We start from the raw sequence: 13619 nt of genomic DNA, 5'->3' as shown, positions 1-13619 counted from the left end.
TCCTGCTTTAGAACTTGTATCTGACAAACCTCCTATGCAAAGTGAATGAAAACATTGTTTTATTGCTAGCAAATACAGGGAACTGTTCAAAGGGCAAAGAACACAGCATTGGGCCAATCTGACTTTTAAAGGAACTAACAGAGATCTTACCAGGAAAAAAAAAACCCAGTCTATTTATTGCTCAGCCTTTCTTAAGAAAAGGAAAATACAAGAGTAATCCAGACCATATGGACTTCACACACCACTCACGACAAAGAATTTGGTGGTTCTTTGGCTGACCGAACGTGATGCAGCAGTCGGTGACAATACTCCGGCGTTCGATGCTTATGTACAACCCCTTCAATTTCTCTCACCAGCAGTTCTGGGTATAAAATGCTTCCTTCTTTTAAAACTTCTGTAAAACAAAAATACGTGTTATCAATCACTAGCTGCTCTGCGTGTCTCTCCAAGTGCCCTCAAAGCAGCCGAAACCTAACCTGCAAGTTGTTCTTCTGCAAGCTGCGCGGTCGTGACAACCCGCTTCCTCCCTCATTCAACATACAGGTCTGTAACATGACATCTGCATGCTTGAACACAGACCAACACAGCAGCACATTCCAGGTGAGAACGTGGCCACATCCTGCACGGTTAGTGCCTGTGCTGTGTCCTGTGTACCATCCATAACGCCTTCCGATACGTCAGATGCGCTGATCTTCCCCCTCTGGTGAGGGCGAGGTAAAACATCACATGCTGACACAGGTGAAAGGCCCGAGCTCATGCTCACTGGAACCCAAAGGAAAGCTTCCCACCTGTGAGCATCAGCCTCCAGTTGTATGTGCTACTTCCATACGACACTTGGAAACGCGACGTGAAAAGCTCTGTTAAAAATACCTGACTGACAGTCTTACCTAGGACTGCATTTTGGATATTTTCATCGGGGTCATCGAGATGTATCAATAGTTCCTGGTACAGAAACTCAGTGTGACCTTCCATTGCAGATTTCACATCACTGCCCTTCAAGCATTTAAACCAATCGGTTAAGGTGTGAGCCGCTGCCAGTCGTACGTCGTGCGAAGCATCATTCAGACGCTTTAGAACTTCTGAAAGGAGCATATACATCACCAAACAGCACTGTCAGCAGCAAAGTTGTCTTTTGCATTTCAAGAAACAAATGTATTTTGTTGCCACTGAAATTACTGTTGCATTTATCACACATTCCTGTCTTTTGCACACCGCCAATACACATAGTACCTTGGTCCTAAAAGCACGCAGTGCATTGCTATTGGGTTGTGATGTCATCAAAAACACTAAAAAAAATGTGCAAAGTTATTTAGATCAGTTGAACATTCTCCAGCGCTGTGTTTTACAACCTACTGTGAATGTCTATTAATGCATTACGGGAGTATGGGGGTCAAGTATTTTTATGCTCTCAAAGGACAGTATTTCTATCAAATATTACAGTGAATATTCAGGGAATGACTTCATCACAGACTCTCTGAATTCACAAGATGCAAAGGATATGCTTTGACAACTGTCTGATCATGCCTTTCTTCGAAATAAACCTGTTTGTCATTAGATTTCTGCTGTGCAATGTAAGAAAAAGTGTCACTCATGAAGCTGCCGAGTTTGGGAAAGTCTGATTTATTTGTATATACCTCTGAGAACATAAATCCTGTTACTCAGCACAGACTGTACTTCTCCTGATTCATCGTTTAGCATTTAAACATCACCCTGAGATGCATTACGGAGAACAGCTCTCACATTACAGCTCTCCAGATTAAGGTTCTCTTCTTTTTTTAATAAAAACCCCAACCCACTACCTATTCAGGTCTATTTATGGTACAACAGAATGGTTTGCTCTTGGCACTCAAACACAGCGAGGAGAACAATGTGACTACCATTTACATAATGCATTACTGCTCTGCTTTCACTCCAGTTAGAGCATTATTTCACACAGTCTAAACGAGGAAGCAATGCAGATGAGGTACCGCCAGCCCTGCAAAGGCACCAGCGCTGAGCGAAGTTCCATCTAGCGGTCTAACGCATAATAACGTTGGGAATACGGCTCGGGTCTGCTTACCCGGAGTGAGGCCACTTTCAAAGGACATTACTTGCCTGCAATACATCACCTCGATGAAATGATACGCTGCAGTTGAAAAGCTACTACAGAAAGGCCTTGCAAGAAGCAAGTGCTTCTTGAGTGGAGTCGCACTCAACACCTACTCAAGTGTTCAACACCTTGATTTTCTAAAATGGGTATGTAAACTTCATACACTTCAAGCAGTCTCACCAGTTTAAGACCATGGCTTAATCCCTGCAAGAATTAAGACATTAAACTGCCTCTCATACATAAAAATGCTGCTAATGGTATGATTTTGTGCAGCACTTCTGCCATTTCATAGAATCATAGAATCACAGAGTGGTTTGGGTTGGAAGGGACCTTAAAGCCCACCCAGTTCCACCCCCCCTGCCATGGGCAGGGACCCCTTCCACTAGACCAGGTTGCTCCCAGCCTCATCCAGCCTGGCCTTGGACACTTCCAGGGATGGGGCATCCACAGCTTCTCTGGGCAACCTGTCCCAGTGCCTCTCCACCCTCTGCGCGAAGAATTCCTTCCTGATATCTAATCTAAACCTCCCCACTTTCAATTTAAACCCGTTACCCCTTGTCCTGTCACTACTCTATTTCCTTAATAGCTATAAAATTACACTGGGGGAGAACTATCCAGATAATTAAAATACCAGGTAAGAACACACAGAAACAGCATTAAAATATGTGAATGGGAATGAAATAAGAATGTCTGAGTACCTGAGTCTACATGAAGTCTGCTGCTGTTTTCACTTCAAACTGTTTAAAAGGCTTTTTGCTCTTTCCATGGGATTAAAGCCAGATGACATAATGACACAGAACCGTTTCTGTCATTCCCTAGTCTGCATTAGTGATTCCACTGCTACTGGCTGCAGGAAATCTGCAGGTGACGTGGACAACCTGCACACTGAATCCTAAACCTACACAGCAAATCTGTTTACTGCTCCAGCACGATGCTTTTCATCCTTAGAAACTAAGCTAACTATGGAACTTCAGTTAAAAAAAGCAACTGTAATCCTTCAACACAGAGATCTTGATTAAAAACAAAATGAAACTTTACCTGTGTAAGTGGTGGTAAATTTTTTTTCATCAAACTGCCTCCCGCAGACTTTTAAAAGAACACCAACGATATGACAAGCTATCAGTCGCGTAATTTTAGAGTCTTCATCCAGAGCGGCAATAATTTGGGGCATTAGCTCATCTTGGACTTTTAGCATCTATAATTAACAAGAAAAGCATAGAAAACCAAGAGCTTTTCAGTCACTCTAAACCAATGTGCTTACTGATTACATCAGTTCGCATGAGGTCTGACCGATCCCAGCTTCCTTAATTTGAAAAGAAAGAGCGAAAAGTTCACCTCACGATCTCGAAGTTACACAGCTCTATTTCTGCCTCTAAGCAAGCCTGGGAAATGAAAATGCACCAGTCGATCACCCAGCCCCTGAACGCTCAGTATATATGTAGATGAGGTTTATGTAACTCGTGAAAGCTTTAAACTCGCTTGTCTTTTCATTTTTAAAGAAACGTTGGCAAGACTTTAACTGATTAGGAGATGAGGATTTTGTGTGTGTGTACCAGTAGATGGTGCTCTTATCCTAAAAGGGAGCTTTTACATAGACTGCTGGAATAGGACGTTTTAGTGAGTTTCATAATTTGACTTTAATATGTTCATTTTGGGTACATTAATGCAAAAAGGGGTTAAGGCACTGACTCAGAAAAAGTTTAACTACAACAATGGTTTCTGATAGAAATGTTTTCATCTGTGAAATCAACCAGTTTGTTATGAAGAGAAAAAAAAAAAGACTATGAACATTTAATAACATTTTAATTCCATTTCTTTTTTTAAATGCCCTGGTATTTAAAATATTTCCAGTGCATCATTTCCAAATGCCATTTTTTGTTAGCAAAGAAGCTTCGAACCCCCCTCAGCCCCAAGTAATCCTTAACCACTGTGGTGAGTAACATTTAGGTGTACTCCTGGTTAGCTCCCTACTGCAGTTTCTACCGATACTCTTCAAGCTCCAGCTCAAGTCCTCCTGCCCTTCCCAGGAACCTTCTGATCTGTTTTCCCCTCTCTAAATGGACCTGTGGGTCCCAAGGCATCCAGACAACCTGTCTTTGCCACATCACACGGAAGCATGTCCTGGCTAGTTCCAGTGCTGCCGCACAGGCACCGGCCAGGGCTCCAGCACCCCCAGGTACCCAAGTAGCTGTGCTAACAGCGGTTAGTATTTGGTGTCACAGAGATCTACAACATGTGACGGTGGTGAGTTCTACAGCTCACCATATTGCTGGCCTCAGGGCTCTTAGCAGGTATCATCATCCCTCTGCTATGGACCGTTTCAATTAATAATTTCAATTATTTCAATTAATAATTAATCAATTTTGTTATGAAAACAGTATGTCCACCTGAAAAAACTACTTACAGTAAGTGTTCATTCTTCCCCTCCCCGTGCCCCCTTGCATTTATTTTGTCTTTCTGCCCAAGGTTTAAAGTACATTTGATGAGAAAGGGAGAATTTACCTCTGTGGGTGAAAGCATTTCACAGTGAATAAGAGCCCAAAGGCAGGATACAGCTGTAGTGCGGATGGCAGCTGCTGTTCTTCCAGCATGCCACTGCAGATTAGGAACCAGTATGTCTTTTATCACAGTGTCAAGGTAGCTAGGGAACAGCCTGAAGCCAAAAATAAGAAAGCAAAATAAAGGTTCATGAGAAAGTGATAAAGAGACTGACAGGATGTAAAAGAGAATTTTCTGTCACAGAAACATAAGCAGAAAAGGGGAAAAAAAAAGACTGTAAAAAAAAAATAAAATCTCATAAGCCAATGTGATTATAATGTATGCAATAAGCTCTTCATAATTTAATTGTGCTAGATAATATTTAAACACATACCTAACATTCATGGAAAGGGGAGGCTAGACTTTCTCCCACTTCAGACGATGCCCATGGCTCACTGCGTTATCTCGGTAAACTACTCACCTTCCCTCTGTCTCACTTTCTCCGTCCGTGAAGTGGAGATAACGCCCCATATGAATGCTGTGAACATTCATTAATATTTGTAAGGCCCTTTCACACTGTCCAGTGAAAAGTAGTTGTAATGTGGGAAGTAGGAATGCTATTGATGAGACCTGAACTACTGATACCGCAGGGAGTCTGCACGGAGTACTTCAGCTTCCCCCTGGCTCAGAAACCCGTCTCCCTCAAGGATGAGAGGGCTGTAGGATTTTCTGATGGTGCCAGTCTCCATGCTAGTTTGTTTTCATCACAAACACACAAATCTCTGATATTTTTGCTGATGTTTCTTCCTCCTCCTCTACTGAATGGGCTGCTATAATGCTGAAAGTTGCTGTGAGAGTCAGCAATTGCAATGCAATAGGCGGTGCTCGCTCACACCCGTTCAATTCCAGCTCAAATAACTTTAAATTAAGAGAAAAAAAGATACAGATCTTACACACAAGTTCAAAGAGACTTTGCTGCCTTAGAGACGTGTGCCTGGCTGGGACTAGGTAACTACAGCTCAGGTTATTCATGGTGCCTCTCTGCCTTGAAAAGCAGCTGCAGCGTGCAAACAGGCTAAACCTACCTTGACGTGTGTCCCACTCTAGTCAAACTCCCCCAGACTGGACTGGGGCCACCCGAGTGCAAACCACACACCACATCACCACCCTGGAGCGGGGCAGGAAGGGAAGACGCTGCTGCTTTTTGCTGAAAGTCCTACATCTGCAGGACGAGTAAGTGGCTCCTACAGAGATGTGCCGAGCCACAGGAGGAACACGATGGATAAATGTACTAAGTACTTTTACAAAAGCCACAGCAACTTCCCAAACCCACCAACAAAACACAGTGATCCAGCAATAAAGGATTCCATAATAGTACCGTATAATGTAGTAAGAAACATAATTGCACCTACTTCTTTGCTGTAACTACCCTTCACCCACTGCAGCCAGACCTTGCCATCCAGGTGTACTCTGCCTCAGGTGTGAGCAGCCAGCCTGCCAGGCCTCAGTTAACTCCTGAACAAACACCGAACTGAAAAACTCTCACTTCTGCATGATGAAAACAGATGTGCCTGGCTGCTGCTTAGCCCCTTGCCCAGGGAGCGCTCTGCCTCCCAGGAAGTCTGCTCCCTGCCCAGCAGATGGCACTGACAATTCAGTCCTAACAAGGACTCTGGCATTCCATTAGACACACCTAAATCTGTGGAGAGACAGTGTGGTGTGGGGCTGGATTCACTGGGAGTATTACTTTGAAACATACTCTTCCGGTTTTTCCATGCTGGTAATTTCTCTTTTCTGCTAATCCTAGTGAAGCTGACAGCTCACTGGGTTCGTTTTCGTTTTCCTCTCTTTGGCTCCATCACTTATACAAATGACTGGGTGGCAGATGAAAGATTTTTTTATTCATCCTATTTACTGCCAAAACCAAAGTTTATTCTTCGATGAAATTCTCCACGTGGTCCTGTATTGATCATCATCTCTATCAGCAGTACCTGCATGATCCCCCTTAATATACTCCCCTGAGCGCTTCAGAGACTTTCTGACAGCGAAGTGCTACCAGTCCTACTGCTCAGGGGAGCAGCAAGGAATGCGTCAGGCTACCTGTTAATGGAGAAGTCCTTCCTGCCCCACAGCCACCCTAGTCAGGCACACTGTGGGTCAGGGCTGTGTGCCATGCCATGTAATCTACCTGTCATACTGCTTAGATGCAGCCCCAATGATTTTCTGTAGGTCACAGGTGACAGGCAGAGGATTTAACTTAAATTCTCAACTCCTACTCTGCTGTCATCTGTAATGCTGTTTCTGAGGAGGAAGAGCTGGAGACCAGATGACTGAAAATGTGTGGAGAAGAAACGCCAGTGAGACCAAGTTGTTGACCCGATCTGAATTTGATTAAATACTTTGAAAGAATGAACATATTTCCTGTTTTAAAAACAAATGTGGAAGATCATAAATGTGATTGTATGGCAGATGAAGAGGAGTTAATAATGTATTCTGCAGTAAATAAAAGACAGTAAAATTAGGCCATAAATGAAAATAGATAGTTGCATTACCCCATTTTTAGCCTGAAATATGTTATTACACACTTAACAAGCATTCTTGTTGCGTTCAGGGCAACACAGGAGATGACAGTTCTTGGCTCCATGGTCTCTGCATTCTCAGTTAGACGATACAGATCTGAGATGTGACAGATTAGTTTACAACAAACAGTCAGGTCCTGCAACACTTAAAATAGTTTTCAAAGTGCTTTTCTTTTAGGAAGATTCTTGCATATCTAGTTTGATCTTGCACCTACCACTCAGTTATGTGATTATTTAAACAAGTAATCCACCGACTACAAAGAAATTTTTCATATGAATAGGGATTTCAATATTGGATCCTGAAAATATGGAAACAGAAAACACCACACCTGGCACAAAAAATATGCTGCAGAAGATGGTGGGAAAGTCTTTCTTCTCCCAGACATTCTAACAGGGACACAATTACAAGGATTAAATAACTACCATGGTCACTACTTTCTAATGCCACTGTAGTTTTCAAATAGCTGTGTGAAACTAGAACTCTACTTACCCCTGAGAATTGACTGTTTCACTTGCTTTCTGCAGCAACTGTGATAAAACCATGAAAAGTTTTAACCGCATCTGGGGATCTTTCTTTGGCTGAAGACACGCCTTAAGAACGAGAATAAACTTATCCAGAGCTTCACCAATGACAGGACCTAGAAAACAAACACATTAAGACTTTCAGAGCACTACTAAGTTCTGTTCAGATGTTAATATGTGAGCGCATCAATATTTGTAATATGCCCGGTATTGAAAGAGTCCTTAACTTCCCGCTCCCTCAGGCAGCTGTTGATGCATCCACGTTGCACCGCATTAGGCGATGTACAAATACCCAGGCCAACCCCGCGTGGGTTCGGGTACCCACACGCCGGGCCGCGGCAGCGTGGTGCTCCCTGCAGATGGTTTCACTCGCACGTCGTTCAGCCAGCCGGGTACTGCTGCACCACACGGCATTACCCATCCTGGACCTATCCGTGCCACCCGCTTTTGGACGGACCAGCAGTACAGGATGACAGTTTGGGTGGACTAATGCATTTGGGGGGTGGGATTAACACTGTTGACGATGTAGCTCTGCAAGCTTGAGGCTACAGACAAAAGTTCTGGGTTTATACTTAATGAAAAATTATACTGAATGTGGTAGGAGCATGACACTGCTCCGAGCAGCGGCATTAACAAGCTTTTTCTTCTCTCAAGTTTTTCCGTGTGCAGAATTCAAGGAAAGATGTTCAAAAGGCACGGGAAAGGACATGTTTGAGAGGGTCAGCCTCAAAACTTGCATAATAGAATCAGTGCAGCAGTATTTCTCCATGTTTAAATAATGCTTATTTGCATGTTACAAGAGAATTGAAAATACAAAGAATTTTAGAGGCTATTTGAAATAAAAATATTTTCCAAATTCATTCTCCAGTTTGTTAAGATTTTCACATCCTATGATGAATTCTGTTTTCACTAATAAAACAATAAACAACCAACTAACCCACACTAAGCTGTTGTCCCAACACTTGAAGAAATTATTTTCCCAAAGCAGCAGCAAGTTTGTGCCTTACTCCTTGGTAACTGTTAACATTCGCAGGTTTTAGAGAGGCAGAATACATGCAGACTACACATGCTGGATTCTGCAAGCCTCTTGCTGTAGAATGCTCTTTCGGCCCTATGTTTGCAATAAACTACTTTCCTCGAGGAACCTCTTCAGCTCTGCATCCTTGTGATGCACATTCCATTCAATCCCAGTCACTCAGAAAATCTTCCCAGAGACCCAACTCTGGCACTTCTGATGACAGGAATATTCCTCACACATGGAACGGACAGATTGAAGTATTCAAGATTCCAAAACAAGGTCAATAGCATTTAAGAAAATCTGGAAATTTTATGTACGATAATAACAACAAAAAACACCCCCAAATCTTCACTGTCTAGACTGAGGCAACACAGGGTGTTGAACTGCAGTTTGCTAGATTGCTGTGCCAACAAACGGGTCTTTATTTTCACAGCGTTTATTCAAAATACACTGCTTCATTGAGATCTGAGACATTTAGAAGATACTACTATTATATCAAGCTGATAACAGCAAATTCAACAGATGGAAAATAAACAAAATAAACTACATAGCTAATTTCAGTTTAAGCATACCTTCCTGAAAAACAGTGAAAACTGAAATTTAAAATGAGTTAACCTGATTAAATTGATTAAAAACATTATGTGTGGGAATGAAAAGAAAGAAAGAAAAGAAAAAATAGCTCTAAGGAGCTGCTGTGTCAGACTGAAAACACAGACAATAGCATATTACCAGTGCTGGGTGCAAGTCAAAATGTTTGCCCAGACATATGATGATTTATTTAGCATTAAGGAAAACAGAGACAACTGTCTAGAAGTCCCTCAGTCATGGAAATGGGAGCACAAATATACAGAAAAGTTGGCCTCTCAGATCTTGTGCTGAAAAAACTTCTTGTTCTTTCCACAGATGAAAATAAGAATGCTGGTTGCTGCACAAACCAGCAAGTGGGTGCTTCACGCAGGTTTGCTGAGGCTTTTTTTGAGATAGAAGGATTAAATGCAGAAGATACATACACCCTTAAAACCCACCTGCCCACACTGAACTATGTGCAGTAGCAGTAATACTTCACCTGTAGCTGAGGGAGCTGTCTACATTCCCTTTTTAAATAATAGAAAGGAAAAACCAAAATCAACAGGACTTTCCATTTGAATCATCTTAAAACGGGTGTCTAGGTGAAACGAACTGTCTGTCCCCAGCCTGCAGATGCACCTGGAGAGCTGCATCAGAGGAACGTTCACTGTGCGGATCCGGGAGAAACGTATGCCAGGGTTTTACTAATCCACACACAGTAATGTGCTGAAGAACATAAATGTCTGTACACAGAGCTAGCAGCTTTTATAACAACAGTGAGTAGATGGAAAAATAGGTAAATTTTGGGATGCATAAGCTACATCAGTTTGCCTCCCCATATCCGTATCCATTTCACTTACCTGAAAGTGGACTCGTGCATAGGAGCTTTCAGCATGCTCCTTGCAGCCAAGGAGTCTTTTGGACTTTGAGCTGCTTCAACATTTTCAGCTTTGCCCTCCATCATATTCTTGTGAAGTTTCTGAATATTACAGTATTCATCATAAAACACAAAGTATCTGCAGGCTACAGAGATTATTGCTCTGATTTTTTTAGAACCGGGCGAGCTATCACACTACTAAACAAGTCATACCCGAGTGAGTTGCGATGACATCTAACTGTAGTATTTCTGGAGAATAGCAGGTCCAATCATCATGTGATACTGAAACCCATTCCATAAGCTGAATTATATGCTGTTTGTAGAGAGAAAGAAAACTGTCCGCTTGCTGCACTTCAGCTAATGAAGACATTGTCTCCTCTACCTGTTAAAACAGAGACAGGATACTTTATCTTAACTGAAACATTATTAAAACAACCCATGAAAACACCAAACTTTTAAGACTTGTAATTGCACTAGAAGAATAGAAGGGACACAAGAAGATTTCTATAGTTTCTGCTTGGAAAAATCAAGACTGATATTTAATGTCTGCCTAACTTCAAGTCAAAGTGAAACAGTTGCCTTGATTTCAAAATGAAATCATAAGGAACACAGCAATGCAACAGCAAATCCATGTGAAAACCTGTCAAAAAACTAACCACATCATAAAACCAGCTCTTACTAGTTTTAAATATGTAGTGATTTTTCTCCTTAATTCAAGGAGGCTTTAAAACATTAACATGGAGGGAATGTCTCACAATCCCATCTAACAGGCTACAGCAGCTTCTGAAACCTACTGCTACTGCAGCTCAGAGAAGATATGGCATTGCCCACCCTCACTCTTCTTTTTCTTTGGCCACTTTTAATTATTCAAGATGCTCTCTCTTTATAGTAGTAGCCAGGCAGGGACATTTTGAAATTCACAACTTCCGTTGCTATGGAGAAGTACCAAAATTCACTGTTACATTTGAACTGTCTTCTTCATACTTACATTCAGGCTATTTCATTAAGAAAAACAAATAAAATATGTACAAAGAAAACATGTAAAAAGAAGTACTAAATGAATTCCAGACATGACCATGCTTGGCAAGGAAGCACACAGGTTTTCTTAATCACTTGTAGCAGATGCATTTCAAAGCAAAGGAAAATTGCTTTTACAATCTGTGAAGACTCCTACCAAGAGATACAAAACTTCACTAAGGAAGAGATTAAAAGCATGCTGAAAGCAGCATCTATGGCCTTAGTGATTTCAGCAGACAGTGAATTGAGAATGAAGAGCAAGACACCATTAGAAACCCCACTGAGAAATAACACGTCATCACATGGCCGGTTCTAGCAAGGAAAGATGTAGCACGGCACTACGAGTGACATCATTTGACTTTAAGTGGTTCAGTAGAACTACAAATTGCAGTCATATTTTTAATATTTTTAAACTGAACTTAACCTCACAAGTGAGCTGAAACCTGTCTAGGACCTTTAGAGTGTTACAGACTAATTGCTCTGCAGACAAAGATGTTATTATGGGAGTACCAGATGTGGAGAAAATAAATGAGATTTCTAGGAGAAAAAAAGAAAACAACCAAAACCCCCAAAACCTCAGGATTTGCTAAGGCAAAGGTTACTCTTGAAGCAGGTTAGCCTGCCTCAAGCACAATAGATTTCTCCTTTCTGGAAGCATTCAGCCAGGCAGCTCAAACAACTCAGAGTAACTTATATGTAAAATATTAATTTATCTGTAAAGTATTTGGAACCTTTTACATGACAGAATGTGTCCAGACAGAAACTGTCTTCCATTATTAATTCCAAGAGAATCTGCAAGATGGTTTTTTTCCACTGAACAAGAGATACAAAATAATACACTGTTCACAAGTGATTTAAAAATAAGCTTAAGTAGTTTCAAGAATTCAACTTAAGAGAATAAATAAATATGCCAGCAGACCAGTGCGTATCTTTTCATTAAGAAATGTCTCACAGTTAAAAGAAATAAAAATAGCAAGGGTGATTTCATTGAAAATGACAAGCTTAATGATACATTATTTTCATGCTAATAATCAATGGGTGCCGAAAGAAGAGCCGAAAGAGCACAGGCCACTGATAATGAAACAACATCTTATCTTTAGGCCACCAGTTAACCACTGACAAGCTCAATCCGTGATTAACAGACTCTAACAATTGATAAGGCTTCAGCCTATTTGGGGCTGTAAACCATACTCCTCATCAAGATACCAAAGTGCTCAGTTGGTGGTCTTGATCTTTTTCCTTAGCCCCAAGCAACCAGAAACACTGATGAACACAAAGCAAAAGGGCCAAAACCCAACTAAGTGGGAGGAGTAGCAGCACTAACAATCGGGTCACATCACTTGCAGTCTCCAACATCCTTGTGAAATTCTGTCCCTTTACAGTATGGCCAGAATTGAAATTCTATAATGCAAAGTTTTGAATAATTTATTTTATACTCAAAATATTTTGATCCTGAATACAGACTTCTTTTCCGAACAACAAATTTATACTTGTAAAGCTGGATGTAAGTCATTTGTGTTATATAGTCTTAAGCTATTTTAACAGGGACTTCTTGCCTTCTGCACGTTGTACAGCTCACTTGCAAGTTTTAGAATAGTCAGTAAAGGGGGGGGGACAGGACGGGTTGGAAATAAAAATCAAGCCATATTTGTCTTTGTGACAAACTTGAAATATTGCAATTATGTAATCTTGTTGCCAGACTTTCTATCTGCCTAGCTGAAAGAAAGGTTAATGAGAAAAAGGATTCTCTTCCAAAGTACTGTCAACTTTAAAAATCATGTGTAACCGCAGAAACATCTTAAACCTTTAATAATCTTGGAAGATGAACTTTTCCATATATGAGATTCAGGATTTATCTCCATGAAACTGCTTTCTTTGTAAGAGTGTGAATTTGTAAGGTTTTAAATGGAGATTGCTGACTTTATAGACCACTGTAGGGCTAAACAGACAAGATACTGCAACATATACCAGGTCCATCTGTCCAAGGCTTACTGGGACAGACTGTTTAAAAATTAAACCTGCAAAACAAACCCCAAAGAGTCCCACTCTCCCACTAGCTCTCCGTAAGACAGATCATGCTGTACCCCTTTGACCTGCAAAGGCTTTTCAATATTTGTTTCAAGCTTTGTTCTATTTTACTTCCTTCTGAATAGTTTTCTAATCGTATGCCTTCTTGGAGGCAGCCTGTCAGCTACGGGGCCATAAATATTGATGCTACACAGGCCTGTGGAATACCATGCCTGGGAGCAAGAGAAAAGGAAGTAGAATAGCCACTGCATTTAAGGCACATGTTTGAAAAAAGACAACTTGGATAGGTCATAACTGTACTGCATGAGGATGGTTTGCTGATTTATTTGATATGTAGCTTGGGGAAGAGAGAGGAAGAAAGGAATAAGGGGGTGAGATAATGCTTAGTCAAAAAAGCTCATCTATTATCAGGGCATCTACAGATGTCCTTGATTTTAAAGCATT

General features: G+C 41.2%; 1 protein-coding gene across 1 annotated transcript in view; it reads right to left on the bottom strand.

Annotated features, from left to right (window-relative positions):
* Positions 1-249: 249 nt before the first annotated feature.
* Positions 250-13619, bottom strand: part of HEATR2 (HEAT repeat containing 2) — a gene marked incomplete at both ends in the record, with an annotated part of 27549 nt that continues 14179 nt past the window's right edge. Inside the window, 6 exons of the mRNA XM_010159091.1 lie at positions 250-394; positions 888-1079; positions 3128-3284; positions 4592-4742; positions 7637-7784; positions 10344-10512. Of these exons, the coding sequence (XP_010157393.1) occupies positions 250-394; positions 888-1079; positions 3128-3284; positions 4592-4742; positions 7637-7784; positions 10344-10512 (962 nt within the window). The remainder of the gene's footprint in view (positions 395-887; positions 1080-3127; positions 3285-4591; positions 4743-7636; positions 7785-10343; positions 10513-13619) is intronic.

Source organism: Eurypyga helias, unplaced genomic scaffold (genome assembly GCF_000690775.1).
Source record: "Eurypyga helias isolate BGI_N326 unplaced genomic scaffold, ASM69077v1 scaffold41719, whole genome shotgun sequence".
Lineage (NCBI taxonomy): Eukaryota > Metazoa > Chordata > Aves > Eurypygiformes > Eurypygidae > Eurypyga > Eurypyga helias.
The sequence above is the reverse complement of the archived record's forward strand: the minus strand, read 5'-3'. Positions and strand labels throughout refer to the sequence as shown.